The sequence below is a fragment of the Martes martes genome (assembly GCF_963455335.1).
Source record: "Martes martes genome assembly, chromosome: 1".
Classification (NCBI taxonomy): domain Eukaryota; kingdom Metazoa; phylum Chordata; class Mammalia; order Carnivora; family Mustelidae; genus Martes; species Martes martes.
In genome coordinates, this window is record NC_137888.1 from 209,110,523 (window position 1) to 209,125,886 (window position 15,364).

At 55.0% G+C, this 15,364-nt stretch overlaps 1 protein-coding gene across 1 annotated transcript; it reads left to right on the forward strand.

The window, feature by feature from the left end:
- Positions 1-6,057: 6,057 nt before the first annotated feature.
- ELAVL3 (ELAV like RNA binding protein 3) lies at positions 6,058-13,448 on the forward strand (the record flags this gene model as incomplete). Its single annotated transcript, XM_080810801.1, has 6 exons — positions 6,058-6,262; positions 6,589-6,692; positions 10,133-10,286; positions 10,443-10,668; positions 11,626-11,664; positions 13,097-13,448. 6 exons carry the CDS (start codon positions 6,058-6,060, stop codon positions 13,446-13,448), a joined length of 1,080 nt encoding a protein of 359 aa, XP_080666927.1.
- Between the last annotated feature and the right edge of the window lie 1,916 nt (positions 13,449-15,364).

Genomic DNA, 15,364 nt, shown 5'->3' on the forward strand with positions numbered 1-15,364 from the left:
CGGGCGTATCCCGGGGGCGGGGCTGGCCAGTCCTAGCCCCACCCCGGCTCCACCCCCGCCCCCGCCGCGCGACTCCGCTCCCCGCGCCGCCGCGCGTCCTTTGTCTGGTCCCAGCGCCCAGGCCTCCTTCTTCCGTACTTACGGTCTTTCCGGTCTCTGTGTGTGTGTGTCTCTGTGCACTGTGTCTCTTTCTGGGCCTCTTCTTGGAGTCTTGGCGAGCACAGTGGGTGGAGGGATGCTCAGCACTCCCTCCCTGCATGGGACCCTGGGACCCGCCCACCTGGCTCGGAGAAAGGAGGACCGAGAGGCCACGCTTCCCTGCTGTGTGACCTTAGGCAGGCACCCTCCTCTCTCTGGGCCTCAGGCGGCTAACCCAGTCGCAGGAACGTGAGCGCAGCCTCCTGAGGACCCTCAGGACCCGTACAGCTGTCCAGCATCCATTCCTCTGATCTGTTCCTCCATTTGAAAGAGGGAAACTGATGCACAAAGGGGCGAGGGTGTGGTCAGAGGTCACAGAAGGGCCTTGAAACCTTGGAAGGCCTGGTTACTCCCCTGGAGGGCACTTGGGCCGAAGTCCACCAGGGGGACAAGCTGGGAGGAAGTGAGGGGATAAATTAAGACAGTGAGGGCCCTGTATGGAGGAAGAAGGACCCAGAAGTGAGAAGCCTAATTAGCACCACGTGGTGGCCCAGCCTTAGCATGTATAGTCACTCAATGCCCTATTGTGGCCAGTATCCAGGCATCTTTCACTGCTACTGGGACCAGGGGGTCACAGCTGGGGCCAAAGGGGTCAGTCACAGGAGGGTCTACAGAACAAGTGACCTCAGATGTGTTCCCTGCAAAAACCATATGTCATATGTGTGTGCAGTGGTGCAAAAGAGTTGAAGAAAGAGTAGCAGAGAAAGGGAGGGGGAGACAGACGGGTTCGGAGGGGACAGGAGGACAGAGAAACAGGGGGAAAAGAGGGAGAGAGAAAGAGAGAGAGAGAGCCAGAGGAAAAGCTGGAGAGACTGGGAGGAAAGGTTCCATTGCTCCCGGATCATCTCTGCCTCCCCATCTTGGATCTGCCCTCCTCCCCTCTGACTTCGCCCCTCCACTCCTGACCTGGGACAGCCCTCCAAGGTCCCTGTGATCCCCGAGTCATCCCAGGCCACACGTTTGCCATGGGCTGGGGCCAGGCGGGTGTGATCTCCACCAATCCGATCCCTATTAGCGGCTCAGCCGGCTGAGCTGCAGAGGAAACGCGACACTGATCCTGCTAAGCTCTGGCACAGATGGGAGGGAGATGGGGTGCTGGGGAGATTAGTCGGCTGGGCTCAAGATCCCAATTACCTTTTAACCCCATCCAAGTTGAGGACATTTGGGGTGGCTCTGTACGCTCTGGGATAATCAGATCAGTAGTCAAACCTCATCACTACCTCCGCCGCCGGTCACTCCCAGGCAAATCACAAATCCCTCTGACCCTCAATTTCTCCATGAGAGAAATGGAGCAGATGACCTCCGGCTTTCAGTGTGGTTGTGGGAAGTCAGTGAAACCTTTGCACCTGCTCAGTGCCTGGCACATAGTAGGGGTTCCAAAGCTGTAACCTGCTGGGTGCTGAAACAGCATTTTGTGTACTGCTAATTATTTGGGGGGGTCCCATAGCAGACGTCATCAACCAATCACAGAACTCTAGTTTGCCAAGCCCAGAAGGGAACTCAGAATCCATCTTCGTGCGTGGGGAACTTCGGTGCCATATCTTTAGTGGTGGGACAGAGGCCCAGAGAGGCAGTGTGAGTGTCAGCGGATACACAGTGAGGAGGTTGGAGCCTGAAGCTGGCACGTGGTGGTACCCAGTAAATGTTTGTTGAATTGAATGGATAGACTCAGCCAACAGAGTGGGTTTAAATGTCATGATGCCCTGGCTAGGTGTAGAGTACAGGCTCAGTTTCACTTTGTTATTTGTTTTACTATTATTGGCCTTTTTGGCCACTAGTAAAGTGGGCTCTGATGTCCAAGCTCCTGATTTAAATTCTTGATCCACCATCTGCATGCCACCCAACCTTGTGTAAATTCCTAAACCGTTCATCGAGATTCAGTTTCCTCTTCTGGTCAATGAAGGAAAGAGTCCCATAATGTTCGATGTTGGAAGAATTGCCAAGAAATTGTCACAGAAAGGATTTTGTCTGGCACATAGCAGGGCCTCAATACGTGGCCATCAGTGGAGTATTAACCTTACGAAACTGGACGCAGATCTGTATCGTGCATTCCCATTTTATGGCAAGTGCCTGTGGCAGACATTGCTAATCAACCCCCGGGGTGTGTTCCTGCTCAGTCTGGATGTGGCTGCAGAATAACTAACTCTCCCAGAAGCCCCCGGACAGCCACTCTCAGCCAACTGGAGACGCAGGGGAGTTGACCCTCGTGCCATCCTTTTAATAAGAGTAAATGGAAAGGCAGCAGAGGCTCGGAGAAGAGCTAAGATCATCCCTGAGGGCACACACCTGTAAGGTGCCAGAGCCACCCTCGTGCATTGGTCTCTGTCATTAAAAACAGCTTTGGAGTCCAGCATAGCCAAGTTTGAGATCGAATTCGCCATTGATATCACTCAGCATCTCTGGGCTCGGTTGCCTCACTTATAAAATGGAGACTGTTGCTGTCTCTAAAGATGACTGGGAGAAATACGTGATATGATGCCTGGGAGCACTCCGCAACGCGCGGTGCCTGGCCCACAGATGTCAATGGGGCAGAACCAGTATTAATAGCCGGGATTACGAAACAGGGATGGCAGACACGACAAGCTGCTCCCTGTGATTGTCCCCATGGCAGACCTGGTCCCAGAATACTTTCCAGCTGCACCCACGTGTGGTTTTAGATCCTTCCCTGGGGTCACTGTGCCAATAACTTGGAGTTTGCAGCAAAGTGGAGCAGAGCTCCAGGAGCATTAGGAAGCCTACCCAAGGCCACGGAGCTGAGAAAGGTTAGGGCTAGCACTATCCTTCCGTTGGCAGCGGAAGCTGAAAATGCAGACACTCGATCAGAAACGCTCCTGTGCAAATCCCCGTTTCGCCATTTATAAGCTGCGTGACCTTTAGTAATTTTTAAAACATTGTTGAACTTCACTTTCCCCCTCTGGTGTCTTAGTCAGCTTAGGCTGCTCTAACAAAATGCCATAAACTGGGGAGCTTAAACAACAGACATTTATTTCTCATAAATCTTCTTCTGGAGGCTGGGAAGTCCAAGATCAAAGTACCACCTGAGTTGCTTCCCAGTAAGGACTTGCTCCCTGCTTTTCGGATGGACCTCTTCTTGCTGTGTCCTCACTGGGTGGAGAGAGATCATTTCTATCCTGTCCCCCTCTTTTCTTTTTTTTTTTTTTTAAGATTCTATTTATTTAACAGAGAGAGAGAGACAGTGAGAGGGGGAACACAAGTAGGGGGAGTGGGAGAGGGAGAAGCAAAGGCTTCTCGCCGAGCAGGGAGCCCCACGCAGGGCTCCATCCCAGGACCCCGGGATCATGACCTGAGCCGAAGGCAGACGCTTAACTGATTGAGCCACCCAGGCACCCCGTCCTTGCCCCTTTTTATAAGGACATGAATCCCATTCATGGGGGCTCCACCCTCATGACCTAATTGCCTCCCAAAGGCTCCATATCCAAATACCATCACATTGGGGATTAAGTTTTCAACATATGAAATTGAGGGGACACAGCCATCCAGTTCACAGCATCTGTTAGGCAGGGGAAATTAAGCTCTCTTTTCAGGGTGGTTGTGAATAAGAAAAAAAAAAAAATAAACATTGCCTATAGAGGGCTTTGCTCTGTGCCTGGCACACAGGAGGCCCAATATTTGGGAACAAGTACGGTATTGTGTTTTGGCTCAGGGAGGGCTGAGATAAAATGTACCTGCTGACTTCCTAATTCTGTAGCCTCAAAGACATTGCTAATCAATCACAGTGATCTCTCCTGCTGAAACTGAATATGGCTTCTAATCCTTCCTAATTCATCCCTTTCGGAAAACCCTACCAATCGATTTGATTTTTCAAGTAAGGGCACCCATCTGCCAACCGTGCCACTGGAGAATACCTAAGGAAACGCTGGCTGCTTTACCTTCCTACGTCCGTGACAGATAATCCCAGCACTGTTTCCTGCTGAGCCCAGATGTGGCCTTAAAATTCTTCTCTGTGTGGTCCTTATATGTAAAATACATGAAGAATTTATTTGATAATTGCTAAAGAAGTAGATCTTAGGGGCGCCTGGGTGGCTCAGTGGGTTAAGCCTCTGTCTTTGGCTCAGGTCATGATCTCAGGGTCCTGGGATCGAGCCCCGCATCGGGCTCTCTGCTCAGTGGGGAGCCTGCTTCCCACCCTCCTCTGCCTGCCTCTCTGCCTACTTGTGATCTCTCTCTCCGTCAAATAAATAAATAAAATAAAATAAAAAGAAGTAGATCTTAAAGGTTCTCATCACAGGAAAAAAAAATTATAACTATGTATGGTGATGGATGTTGACTAGACTTATTGTGGAGATAATTTTGCAATACATACAAATATTGAGTCATTATGTTACACACCTGAAACTAATGTAATATTATATGTCAATTATTAAGAAATAGATGCAGGGGGAAAAAACATTAAATAAAATTCAACATCCCTTCTTTAAAAAAAATCATCTTAGGATAATAAGAATAAAATTAAACACTCATAAGTAAAAACCCACAGCAAAAATCAAATTTATCTGTGAAATGTTTAAAGCATTTCATTTAACATCATGAATAAAAACGCCACTATTGCACTGTAGCCCCTGCAATAAGACAAGAAAAATAAATAACAGGTGTAGATTGGAGATAAAAAAATAAAGCTGTCATTATTTGCTGGTGTTATTATGTTGTATATTTAAATAGCTCAGGGGCACCTACCTGGCTCAGTCAGAGCACACAACTCTTGATCTTAGGGCTGTGAGTTGAGCCCCACATAGAGATTACTTAAAAATATGTTTTTAAAAGACTTTATTTTAATTTTTATTGATTTTTTAAAAGATTTTATTCATTTTTTGGAGAGAGAGAAAGAACACTAGCAGAAGGAAAGGGAGAAGCAGACTCTCCACTGAGCAGGGAGCCCCATGTGGGACTCAATCCCAGAACCCTGCAATCATGATCCAAGTCCAAGGCAGACGCTTAACAGACTGAGCCACCCAGGTGCCGTTATTTTTTATTTGAGAGAGAAAGAGAGTAAGTGAGAGAGAGAGTATGAGCAAGGGGAGAGGCAGAGGGAGAAGCAGACTCCCCGTTGAGGAGGGAGTCGGATGCAAAGCTTGATCCCAGGACCCCGGGATCATGACCTGAACCAATGGCAGATACTTAACAAACTGAGCCATCCAGGTGCCCCTTAAAAATAAAATCTTTAAAAAAAAAAATAATAATAATAATAATTGGGGCTCCTGGGTGGTTCAGTCGGTTGGGCATCCGACTCTTGATTTCAGCTCAGGTCATGATCTCAGGGTTGTGGAATTGAGCCCCACATCAGGCTCAGTGCTGGGTGGGAGGGAGTCTGCTTGAGATTCTCTCTTCCTCTCCCTCTGCCCCTACTCACTCTCTCTCAAATAAATACATTTTAAAAATAATAATAAAAAACAGCTCAGTGGAAAAACTGGGGGAGGGGGATAAATGTCTAGGGAGATAATTATGCACAAAACAAAAGAAATATTAACACATTTGGGATAGGAATTCCCTTTGGTGGGAGGAGAGCAGGACATCGTCAGGGAGGTATTATATTTCTTATTTTGAAGACAAGAGTGTTCATCTTCCTCTTCTAGAAATGCACAGACTGATTTTAGACAAACAGGCAAACCTAGCAAGCATAGCAAGTAAACATAGAAAGTAAAATCACATGCAAGGTGCTTGCCTGATGCTGGAGGAGTGGAAGGGATTATTAGAATAACACTTCTCCTCTCTCCATGTTTAAGCCCATGTCAGACTTGACTGATCCATCACCACTGAGCCCCTCTCACTCCCACTGATGCCTGTGTGGGGACTGGGCCGTGAGCGGGTGTGGCCTGTTGTCTCCAGCAGATACTCGGGGCCATGGAGTCTCAGGTGGCGGGGGGCCCGGCCGGCCCGGCCCTGCCCAACGGGCCACTCCTTGGTACAAACGGAGCCACTGATGACAGCAAGACCAACCTCATCGTCAACTACCTGCCCCAGAACATGACCCAGGATGAGTTCAAGAGTCTCTTTGGCAGCATTGGTGACATCGAATCCTGCAAGTTGGTTCGGGATAAGATCACAGGTGTGGCTGCTGGCAGGTGGGGAGGGAGGGGACAGAGGTGATAGTCTCAGAAGTACAGGTGTGGTGGGGGCAGGTAGCACCCTGGGGAATCTGAGGTGTGATGGGGAGACAGGTGTGACCCCTGACAGGGTGTCTCAGGGGTGATGGGGGCAGGCAGGACTCTGGGGGATCGGAGGTGTCCTGGGGACAAGGTAACACTCTCAGGAAACAGTAAGGTGGGGATCCTGTGTCTCATAACCTTGAGTGATGGCAGTCAGCCTCTCAGGACTGGGTCTGGGAGGACACTGGTAGGTCTGGGGAGGTCATCATTCTGGTCCTGCCCACAGGGCAGAGCCTCGGTTACGGGTTTGTGAACTACTCTGATCCCAACGATGCAGACAAAGCCATCAGCACCCTCAACGGCCTCAAGCTGCAGACGAAGACCATCAAGGTTAGTGCCCTCGTTTCCCTCTGCCACCCATCCCCCATGACTGCCCGTCTGCGACTGTCCCCAGTCCCCCGTATTACTGCCCTCTCGGACTGCCCCCTTCACTGCTACTGAACCCCTACAGCCCCTCACCCTCGCCACACACCCTTTCCCCACTGCCACCCACCCTTCTCCATGGCTCATCCCCTGAGTGGTTGAAACTCTCCTCCAAGGGTTCCTAGCTGGGCATCGGGGGCCCAGTGGCTCTGCCTCTCTGAAACTCAGTTTCCTTATTTGTCAGAATACCAGCCGCACATTCTCTGGTGGCTCAGGGAGGTAGCCATACCATTGGCAGTAGCAGAGTGACCAGGGTCGGATGGGCAGTCCCTCTCGCCTTTGTCATGGAAATGGAGGAGGGGTGGGGGCCCATCTGCCATCTGGAGCCTAATTAGGGTCTAGGAGGGCGGGATTAGGGGCGAGCCCCTCCCCCACCTTTGTGCAACGCCCCTCCCCCCCATGACCTCCCCTCTCAGCAGCTGCAGCTGGGACTCTGCTAGCCCAGATTCCCTGGGGGGGGGGGATCGCCATGGAAACCCCCCTCTCTAGGTTCGCCTGGGGGTGTCTGGACTCCGCCCCACAAATCTGCTTTGGAACCTTGGGGGAGGCTGAGCTGGGGGTGCCCATCTGGCCCCTGGTTCTCTCTGGGAACAGAGGTGCAGGAATCTCTCCCTCTCCCCATTGTCCCTCCCCCCGTTGTGGGGGAGGATGAGGTCGTGACCTGATGGGTCGCTCCATGGCCAACTAGACTCAGAAGCCCTGGGGCATGAGAGCGACAAATCCAGAGGGCCACTGTATGCACGCAATGCCATGAGCGAGCGTGTGTGTGTGTGTGTGTGTGTGCGTGCGTGCACGCGATACCCTGGGCTGTGAGCCATTGTGTTTGTGGGACACCGTGACTGTGTGTCTGCTGTCACGTGAGTCCGGCTATTACAGACTTTGTCTGTGTCACTATGTGTCTGTGGGATGTGGTGTTTATTGCTCGGGTGCTTTGTGACACTCTGCGACTCTGGCTGTGACCTGGTGGGGCTGTGTGGGTGTGTCGGGCTGTGCCCCATATGGGATGTGGGTTTGTGCAGTGGTGCCCAGTGTAGTTCTGTGACTCTTAACTGTACTTATCCAAGACCCCCAGAGCCTCTGGGAATGTCTTTGCAGCCTGAGTCACCCTTCTGCTGGTCTAGGCACCGGGGGCCGTGCAGAGCGTGGGGTGGCCTTGTGTGTGTGTGTGTGTGTGTGTGTGTGTGTGTGTCTGCCTGGGCAGCACGGTTCTATGGTCAGTCCCAACCGGGTGTTCCGGAAGATTCTGCCTTTGTCCTGTCCTGGTGAGGGGCTGTGGCTGAGCCCACACCCAGCTGAGGGACCTGGGTCAGCCCCCATCATGGGGGGGATGGGAAATACCCCAGAAGTCCTGCTCAATGCCTCACATGAGCCCTGATTACCCCAAACACCCACCCAGGAGCTCAGGCCTATCTTCCCCTCACCCCTAAGTCTGATTCACCAACAAGCCCTCACGCCTCAAAACTCACAGCCCCGTGGGCCAGAGTGGAAACCATCGAGTCCGTGGCTGTGATTTTGAATGAATATTACCGGGAAGAAGAGCAGCTGCTGGGTTTCTGTTTGGTTCCTGGAGGACCCCAGGTGCGCACAATTGTGTTAATTAGAACCCCTCTACCTCCAGCCTAGGAGTGCCTGCATCTTGACCCCCGCCCCCCGGCCCGATGGTCGATGGTCGCCTTTTGTTCGTTTTTTAATTAGTCATTTCTAATGAAGTTCTATGCCCTCCCAGCTCACCACGCCAAACAAAAAGCCTGGTCCTTGACAATGACCCTTATCTACCCAGAGGTTAATTTAGAAGGCTACAGAAGATAGACAGTGGCAGAAATAAGTGGAAAGAGAAGCTCGTGCCCCCCAGGGCCCCCGCCAGCTCTAGGTCAACCTGTTAGCATCTGGGGCAGCCCCCCCAGACTGTGTTTCCAGGACACGGATAAGCACACAATGAGATGGGGTCACATCTTACACCGCAGGCTGGTCTATAAATGGACTTTTCTTTCCCCCCGTTTACAATACTCACCACTGTTTCTGGGAAATAAATATACATGTCCACCATTTTTTTAAAACAGCTGCAGAGAGTTTCATTGTTGGGCTGGACCGTAATTAATGACACAAATCGAATGATCATACTAAAACGTGTCTAATTCACCACTGAGAGAAGTGCTTGGAGAGAGTGACAGGGGCGGGTAGGAGCGGAGGACCAAATTCAGATGGAAGAGGACAGGGAGGACACTTCAGCTGAGACTGGAAGAAGAAAGGAGAGGAAGGGTGTTCCAGGCCGAGGGGAACAGCCAGAGCAAAGGCCCTGAGACTGAAATGTGCCTGGTGTGTTTGGGGAACACGGAGGAGACTGGTGTGGCTGAAACAGAGAAAGTCTGGGCAGAGATGAGAGTGAGGGGGTGGGCCGATGGGCAGGTTTCAGGGCCTTGTCGGGTGTGAGAAGGACTTTTACTCTGGGGAAGGTGGGAGCCACAGAAGGTTCTGACCAAAGGAAGGATGTGCCCTGACTCAGTTGCTCACAGGCGCCCTCTGGCAGCTTTGGTGGAAAGAGAAGGGAGGTTAGGGTGGGAGCGGGGACCAGGGTAGAGGCTGCTGCACCGGCCTGGGTGAGCCATGGTGGGTGGTGGGCCAGGACACAGCAGTGGAAGTGGGGGGCAAGTGTGGATTCTGGGTAATGAGGAAGAATTGATGGTAGATTGGATGTGGGTGTGAAAGACGGGCATCAGGGACAACGGAGGCTGGGGACCCGAGCACCCAAGAGGATAAAGCTACCACTACTGAACTGGGGTGTCCTTGGGGACAGTTGGGACCTAGATGCAGCCTCACTGAGTGGAATCCCCTGCGAGACCCTGGGGGCCTCCCGAGGAGGCAGGTGTCACACAGGTATGCAGCTTGGGGGTCAGGCCCACACTGGGGACGGACATTTGGGAGTCATGAGCATTGAGCTGGCAGCTAAAGACCTGAGTGACCCCGAGGGCCCCAGGATGGTCAGAAAGAAAAGGGCCAAAGTCCCGGGCTCACTTTCCAAAGGAGCGGAAAATGTCTTGTTGACTGAATGTATGGTGTGAGAGCAGGAGCTGGGGACTTGAGGTCCTCAGGGAGATATGTGCCACCTCGGGACCCAGTGACAGGTTTCCCTTCCCCTTTATGGAGGCCAGGCCACATTATCAACCACAGCCACGGCCACGGCCCCTCCCTCAAGCCCTCAGCGCCACCCATGGAGATGACTTGAGAGATATTTATTGCATGAACAGGTGAGGCACTTCTGCTGCTCGCTGGTGGCCAAGACATGGCCTCAGTCTCCCCATCTGTGAAATAGGTCTTCCCTCACCTCTGTCCACCTGCCCTCCCTGCAGGTGTCCTATGCCAGACCCAGCTCTGCATCCATCCGTGATGCTAACCTGTATGTCAGTGGACTCCCCAAGACCATGAGCCAGAAGGAAATGGAGCAGCTCTTCTCCCAGTATGGCCGCATCATCACTTCCCGCATCCTGGTGGACCAGGTCACAGGTCAGGCTGCCAGGGACAATGTACTTTTCAGGGCACCGGGCAAAGGCACGGAGGTGGGACCAAAGTGGAAAAGGCGGGCATGGTAGGGGGTGGAGAAGTGGGAAAGGGGGTCACATCAGGGGGCAGGGTCCTCAGGACGCCCTCACTCCCTGACAGGCGTCTCTCGGGGTGTGGGATTCATCCGCTTTGACAAGAGGATCGAGGCTGAGGAGGCCATCAAAGGACTGAACGGGCAGAAGCCGCTGGGTGCGGCAGAGCCCATCACGGTCAAGTTCGCCAACAACCCAAGTCAGAAGACCGGCCAGGCCCTGCTTACTCACCTCTACCAGTCATCAGCCCGACGCTACGCAGGCCCCCTGCACCATCAGACGCAGCGCTTCCGGTAAGGCCCCAAGCACCCTGGACCCCGACAGGCTGGGGGGGGTCCAAGCCTTGCAACCACCCTCCCTGAACCCCATTCCTGCAGGGCAGAGGGACCCTGGGAGGGTGTCCACTTGCTGGGGCCACTGAGGGCAGCAAAGGGGAAATGTGTGAGTATGTCAGATGCTGAGGCCAAGCCCTTGTACATAGCAGGCACTCAATGTATGCAGGGCACTATGAGTGGCATCAGCATTAAGAGTTTTATTTTCTGTAAAGATTTATTAGAGAGAGAGAGGGAGAGAGTGCAAGCAGGGGGAGGGCGGGGGGCAGAGGGAGAGGGAGAAGCCGACTCCCAGCTGAGCAGAGAGCTCAAAGGGGGTGGGTTGGGGGGAGTCAATCCCAGGACCCCGGGATCACGACCTGAGCCAAAGGTAGATGCTTAACCAACCAAGCCACCCAGGCACCCAAAATTTTTGAATTTTAGAGTCAACAACAAAAAAAATACTTTAGAGTCACCTGATCGGGGTCCCCCTCTCTCAGGGCTGGGGGTCCCATGCTGTGTGCTCATGGGAGAGGAGCTTGTCTTTCCTGTATTTTACAAACAGAGACCCTGAGGCACCACGACGTGTTGTCACTTGCCCAATCCAGGCACTACCCCAAAGAGACCTGAACCTCCCCGTCTGGGGACCTGAGCCCCGCAGACAGGGGGCAGGCGAGTGGGACTGGGCAGGCTGGGATGGGGAGGACAGGACACGGGCACAGGCCAGGCAGAGGCAGGGCGGGCGAGAGGCAGTGCCCGAGTGACCACGGTTCCGTGCCAGGCGGTGTCCAGCCGGGCGGGGAGCAGGCGGGTGGGGGCAGGGCCGGGCTGCTGGCCTGCTGGGTGGGGGCAGGGAGGGCAGTCAGGCCAGGGCCGGCCAGAGTCACAGCTGGGGGTGTGGCCAGAGGCCACGGATGACCACCCTTTTTGCTTCCACAGGCTGGATAACTTGCTCAACATGGCCTACGGAGTCAAGAGGTAACAGTGCCCCCGCCCTGCGGCCCCCAGCTCCCCACCGGGGCTGCCAGCTTAGCTGTGTCTTCCCCCTGTCTGGGGTCAGGGAGTCACGTGTCCATTAGGAGAGTTAGGGGCTATGAAGCCTAGTAAATGCCTAGAAAGAACTACTATGGAATTCGGACCCAGGAGGGCCTGTCCAGGGCGCTCTCCAGCCCATGGAAGGGGTCATGGCCATGGGCCCGGTCACAGCCATTCCCCCCTGGTTCCCTTGCTGTCCGAGTCCCATCTGCCACTGTTGGTGGTCTTTGCTGAGGGTCACAGAACGCCCCCTTCCACCCCCGAGTGTTGGCTGGACCTTGTGGCCCGCATGACGTTGTCCACATTCCTGCCCCTGTGAGGGTCCCCGCGTTTACTGCACGGGGAGCTGTTGAGCACGCACTGAGTGCCGGGCGCTGGGCTTGGGGCTGGGGACCCAACGTGGCCCAGCCAGACTTGGTCTCCCGTGGAGACGACGTGGCATTGAGCACAGCGCTTGGCACGTAGTGGGCGCTCAATAAAAGGCAGCGGCTCCTCTGATTATTGTTATCGTTATTCATCATCTCCGCCTAGTGGGGCAGGAGACCGAGGAACAGTGAACAGGGCTGTGAAGGGGGCAGGAGAGGGGGTGGCAGGGACCCTGCCGAGACCGCGGACGTGACCAGGTGCCAGCCAGCAAGCTGTTCGTCCCCACTGGGGCCCCCTCTGAGCTGAGCAAGGCCCGGGACGGTAGGGAGGCAGTGAGGAACGAGGGTGGAGCCAATCCTGTCTGTTCATTCACTCGGGCCCTCTGACAGTCAGTCAACAAACCCTCCCCAGTGCTGCTGCGCTGGGAGCCATTCCGGCTGGAGCAAAACCTTGTAGAGAAAGGGGAGTGGATCCTAAACATACAGTTTGCGCAGGAAAAGGCTGGCAAGAGGCAGAGGAAGGCGGCGGATGGCTTTATGAGTCAGAGACCTGGTCCGGGAGGGGGACGCTCCACCAGCCACTCTCTCTGCCTGGGATGAGCGCTGCCCTTGGTGGGGGGCCTCTAGCCGGGGAGGGGTGGCAGGGTGCGGTCCGTGGGGGGGAGCATGTGCCTAGGGAGGGGTAGTTCATCAGGAGTGGGGAAGGGGCCAGGGTCCACAGGGCCAAGGACCCAGTAGGGTCAGAGGTTAGGGGGTCCGGATGTAGCTGAAGGCTCCTGGCAGGACTGTGGGTGAGGGCCTGACATTCAGGGCAGGTCAGAGTTCAGGCCACAGTTGCAGGTCAGGATGGAGGTTCAGGTGGGGTCAGGGGGCAAAGGTCACAAGGCCACAGCAAGGTCAGGACAACATAGGGATCACGGCACGGCTGGAGGTCACGACGACGTCAGGGGTCCCAGGGGCTCAGGGGTGTGCCGGGGGTCAGGGCAGAGCCCGCGTGACCCCCAAAGTAGTCCCCTGTCGCTCATCGCCAGGTTCTCGCCCATCGCCATCGACGGCATGAGTGGCCTCGCGGGCGTGGGCCTGTCGGGGGGTGCGGCAGGCGCTGGTTGGTGTATCTTCGTGTACAACCTGTCGCCGGAGGCGGACGAGAGCGTGCTGTGGCAGCTGTTCGGGCCCTTTGGGGCGGTCACCAACGTCAAGGTCATCCGCGACTTCACCACCAACAAGTGCAAGGGCTTTGGCTTCGTCACGATGACCAACTACGACGAAGCGGCCATGGCCATCGCCAGCCTCAACGGCTACCGCCTGGGCGAGCGCGTGCTGCAGGTGTCCTTCAAGACCAGCAAACAGCACAAGGCCTGAGCCACGGCCGCCCGCCCTCCCCACCCTCCCCGGGCAGCAGAGAGAGAGAGAGAGAGAGAGAGAGAGAGAGGGGCCCCGAGAGAGACAGCGCAGGCAGACCACCGACGGCACGAGGGCCCCGCGTCCCTGCGGAAGCCACAGGGTGAGCACTCGGGGTGGGGGGGGAGAGTCTGCAGGGAATGGGGGGGTGCCTGGGGGTCCCCCACCCCATCCTCCTGCCCCCACCCCAGGCTGGGCTGTTCACTCTCTCGTCTTGGTTTTGTTCATGGCGATGGTTTTTGTTTCTTTTTTCGGCTAAAAAGAAAGCAGAGATGTGCCCCCGCCCCACCTTCAACCACCCTCCATGGGATGGCTTTGCAGGGGTGCTGGGGGTGCGCTCCCAGACCCCCCTGCCCAGGCCTCCCCAACACCTAGATGAGCCTGAGGGGAGGGGGGACAGGTTTAAAAATCCCCAAAAAAGCGAAACGGAGGAGGGGTGTGGGCATCCCTGGCCCAGAGCCCCTGGATGGATTATGAGGCGCAGGGGGAGGGGCTGGAAACAGAAACAAAATGAAAAAAAAAGGGGGGGTGGGAGGGGAAGAAAAACTCTATTTTTGTAAAAAGGGAAAAAAGACCTCGTGGAGAATTTTTACTGGGGATTCTTGAACTTGAAAAAAAAACACAAAAAAAGACAAAAAAAAAAAAGAAAATATTTTGGCAGGTTATGTTTACCAACTGGGGCAGGGGTAGGGAGCAGGGCTTGGGGGCTGGGGGTCCATGGGGCCACACAGAGAAACACAGCCACATGAAGACACGTGGGGGCATGCACGCGCGCACGCACACACACACACACACACATACACCCCACAGGGACACACAGAAGCACTGAGAGACCCAGAGACACGCCCCGGACACCTTCAGGAGCTCTTGGCTAGACCCAGACATGCAGACACACATGTAGATAATCACAGGAGACCGAAGCAGGGGGCTCCGCAAACGTGGCCACAGTCAAAAACACTGTCATGGGCAAATGCGGCCACAGGTGGGTGCGGAAGGCAAACGTTTCCACGTGGACACGTGAGAGCAGAGACAGATACACGTGGACACACAAACCTAGACACCCCGTCATGGAGTTACGGATACAACACCCAGGAGACACTGACATGCCCATAGCATCCCTCAGGCCCAGGCGAGAGGTCGTGGCCCAGAGCCTGGCCCAGTCCGCTTCCACCAGCTAGGCCACCTGGGTCTCCTCTGGACGCGTGGCCCCGCTCAGCCCGGCCCCAGGTTCTCTTCAGAGCTCTCTCCTGGCTCATCGTGGTCCCTGCCGCCCACGAACACAGGCGTGCACACACAACATCCATGCATCCAAACACACGATACCTCGTTTCACTTTTGGCGTCATGGTGGGCTGGAGGCAGCCCCCCCCCCCAAACACTTGAGGCCAAAGGACCCCCTGTCCCCGGGGCTGAACCTCCCTGGGCCAAGGCCCTGGCCCAGAGGCTGAGCGGGGGAGGCTGGGCCCTGAGCCTTCCTGCTCCCCAAGGCCTCCCCAGCAGGAAGTACCCGCTGTTCCCTCCAGGCCCCCACCTCCACCCTGGGGTGGCCAGGCCCAGGGGCCCAGCCCCAAATTCCCTTCCCCCCCACCACTTGTCACCCCCTTTCAGTTTGTTGGGTTTTTCCGTCTTTCCAAACTCCTAAGGGCCGGGGATGCCGCGCCCATCCCAAACCCCAGCCCCGGCTTCTGTCTGGAAAGTCCAGACACTTTCCATTCCCCTAGTTTTCATTATTTATTAAAAAAAGAAAAAAAGAAAAAAAAAAAGAAAAGAAAAAAAGAAAGAAAAAGAAAGAAAAAATTCCAACAGAAGCCGAAGGCCGGAGCCCCTGGGAGCCCTCGCAGCCCCCCACCCCCCGCAGCGGGCCCAGTCGGAACTGAG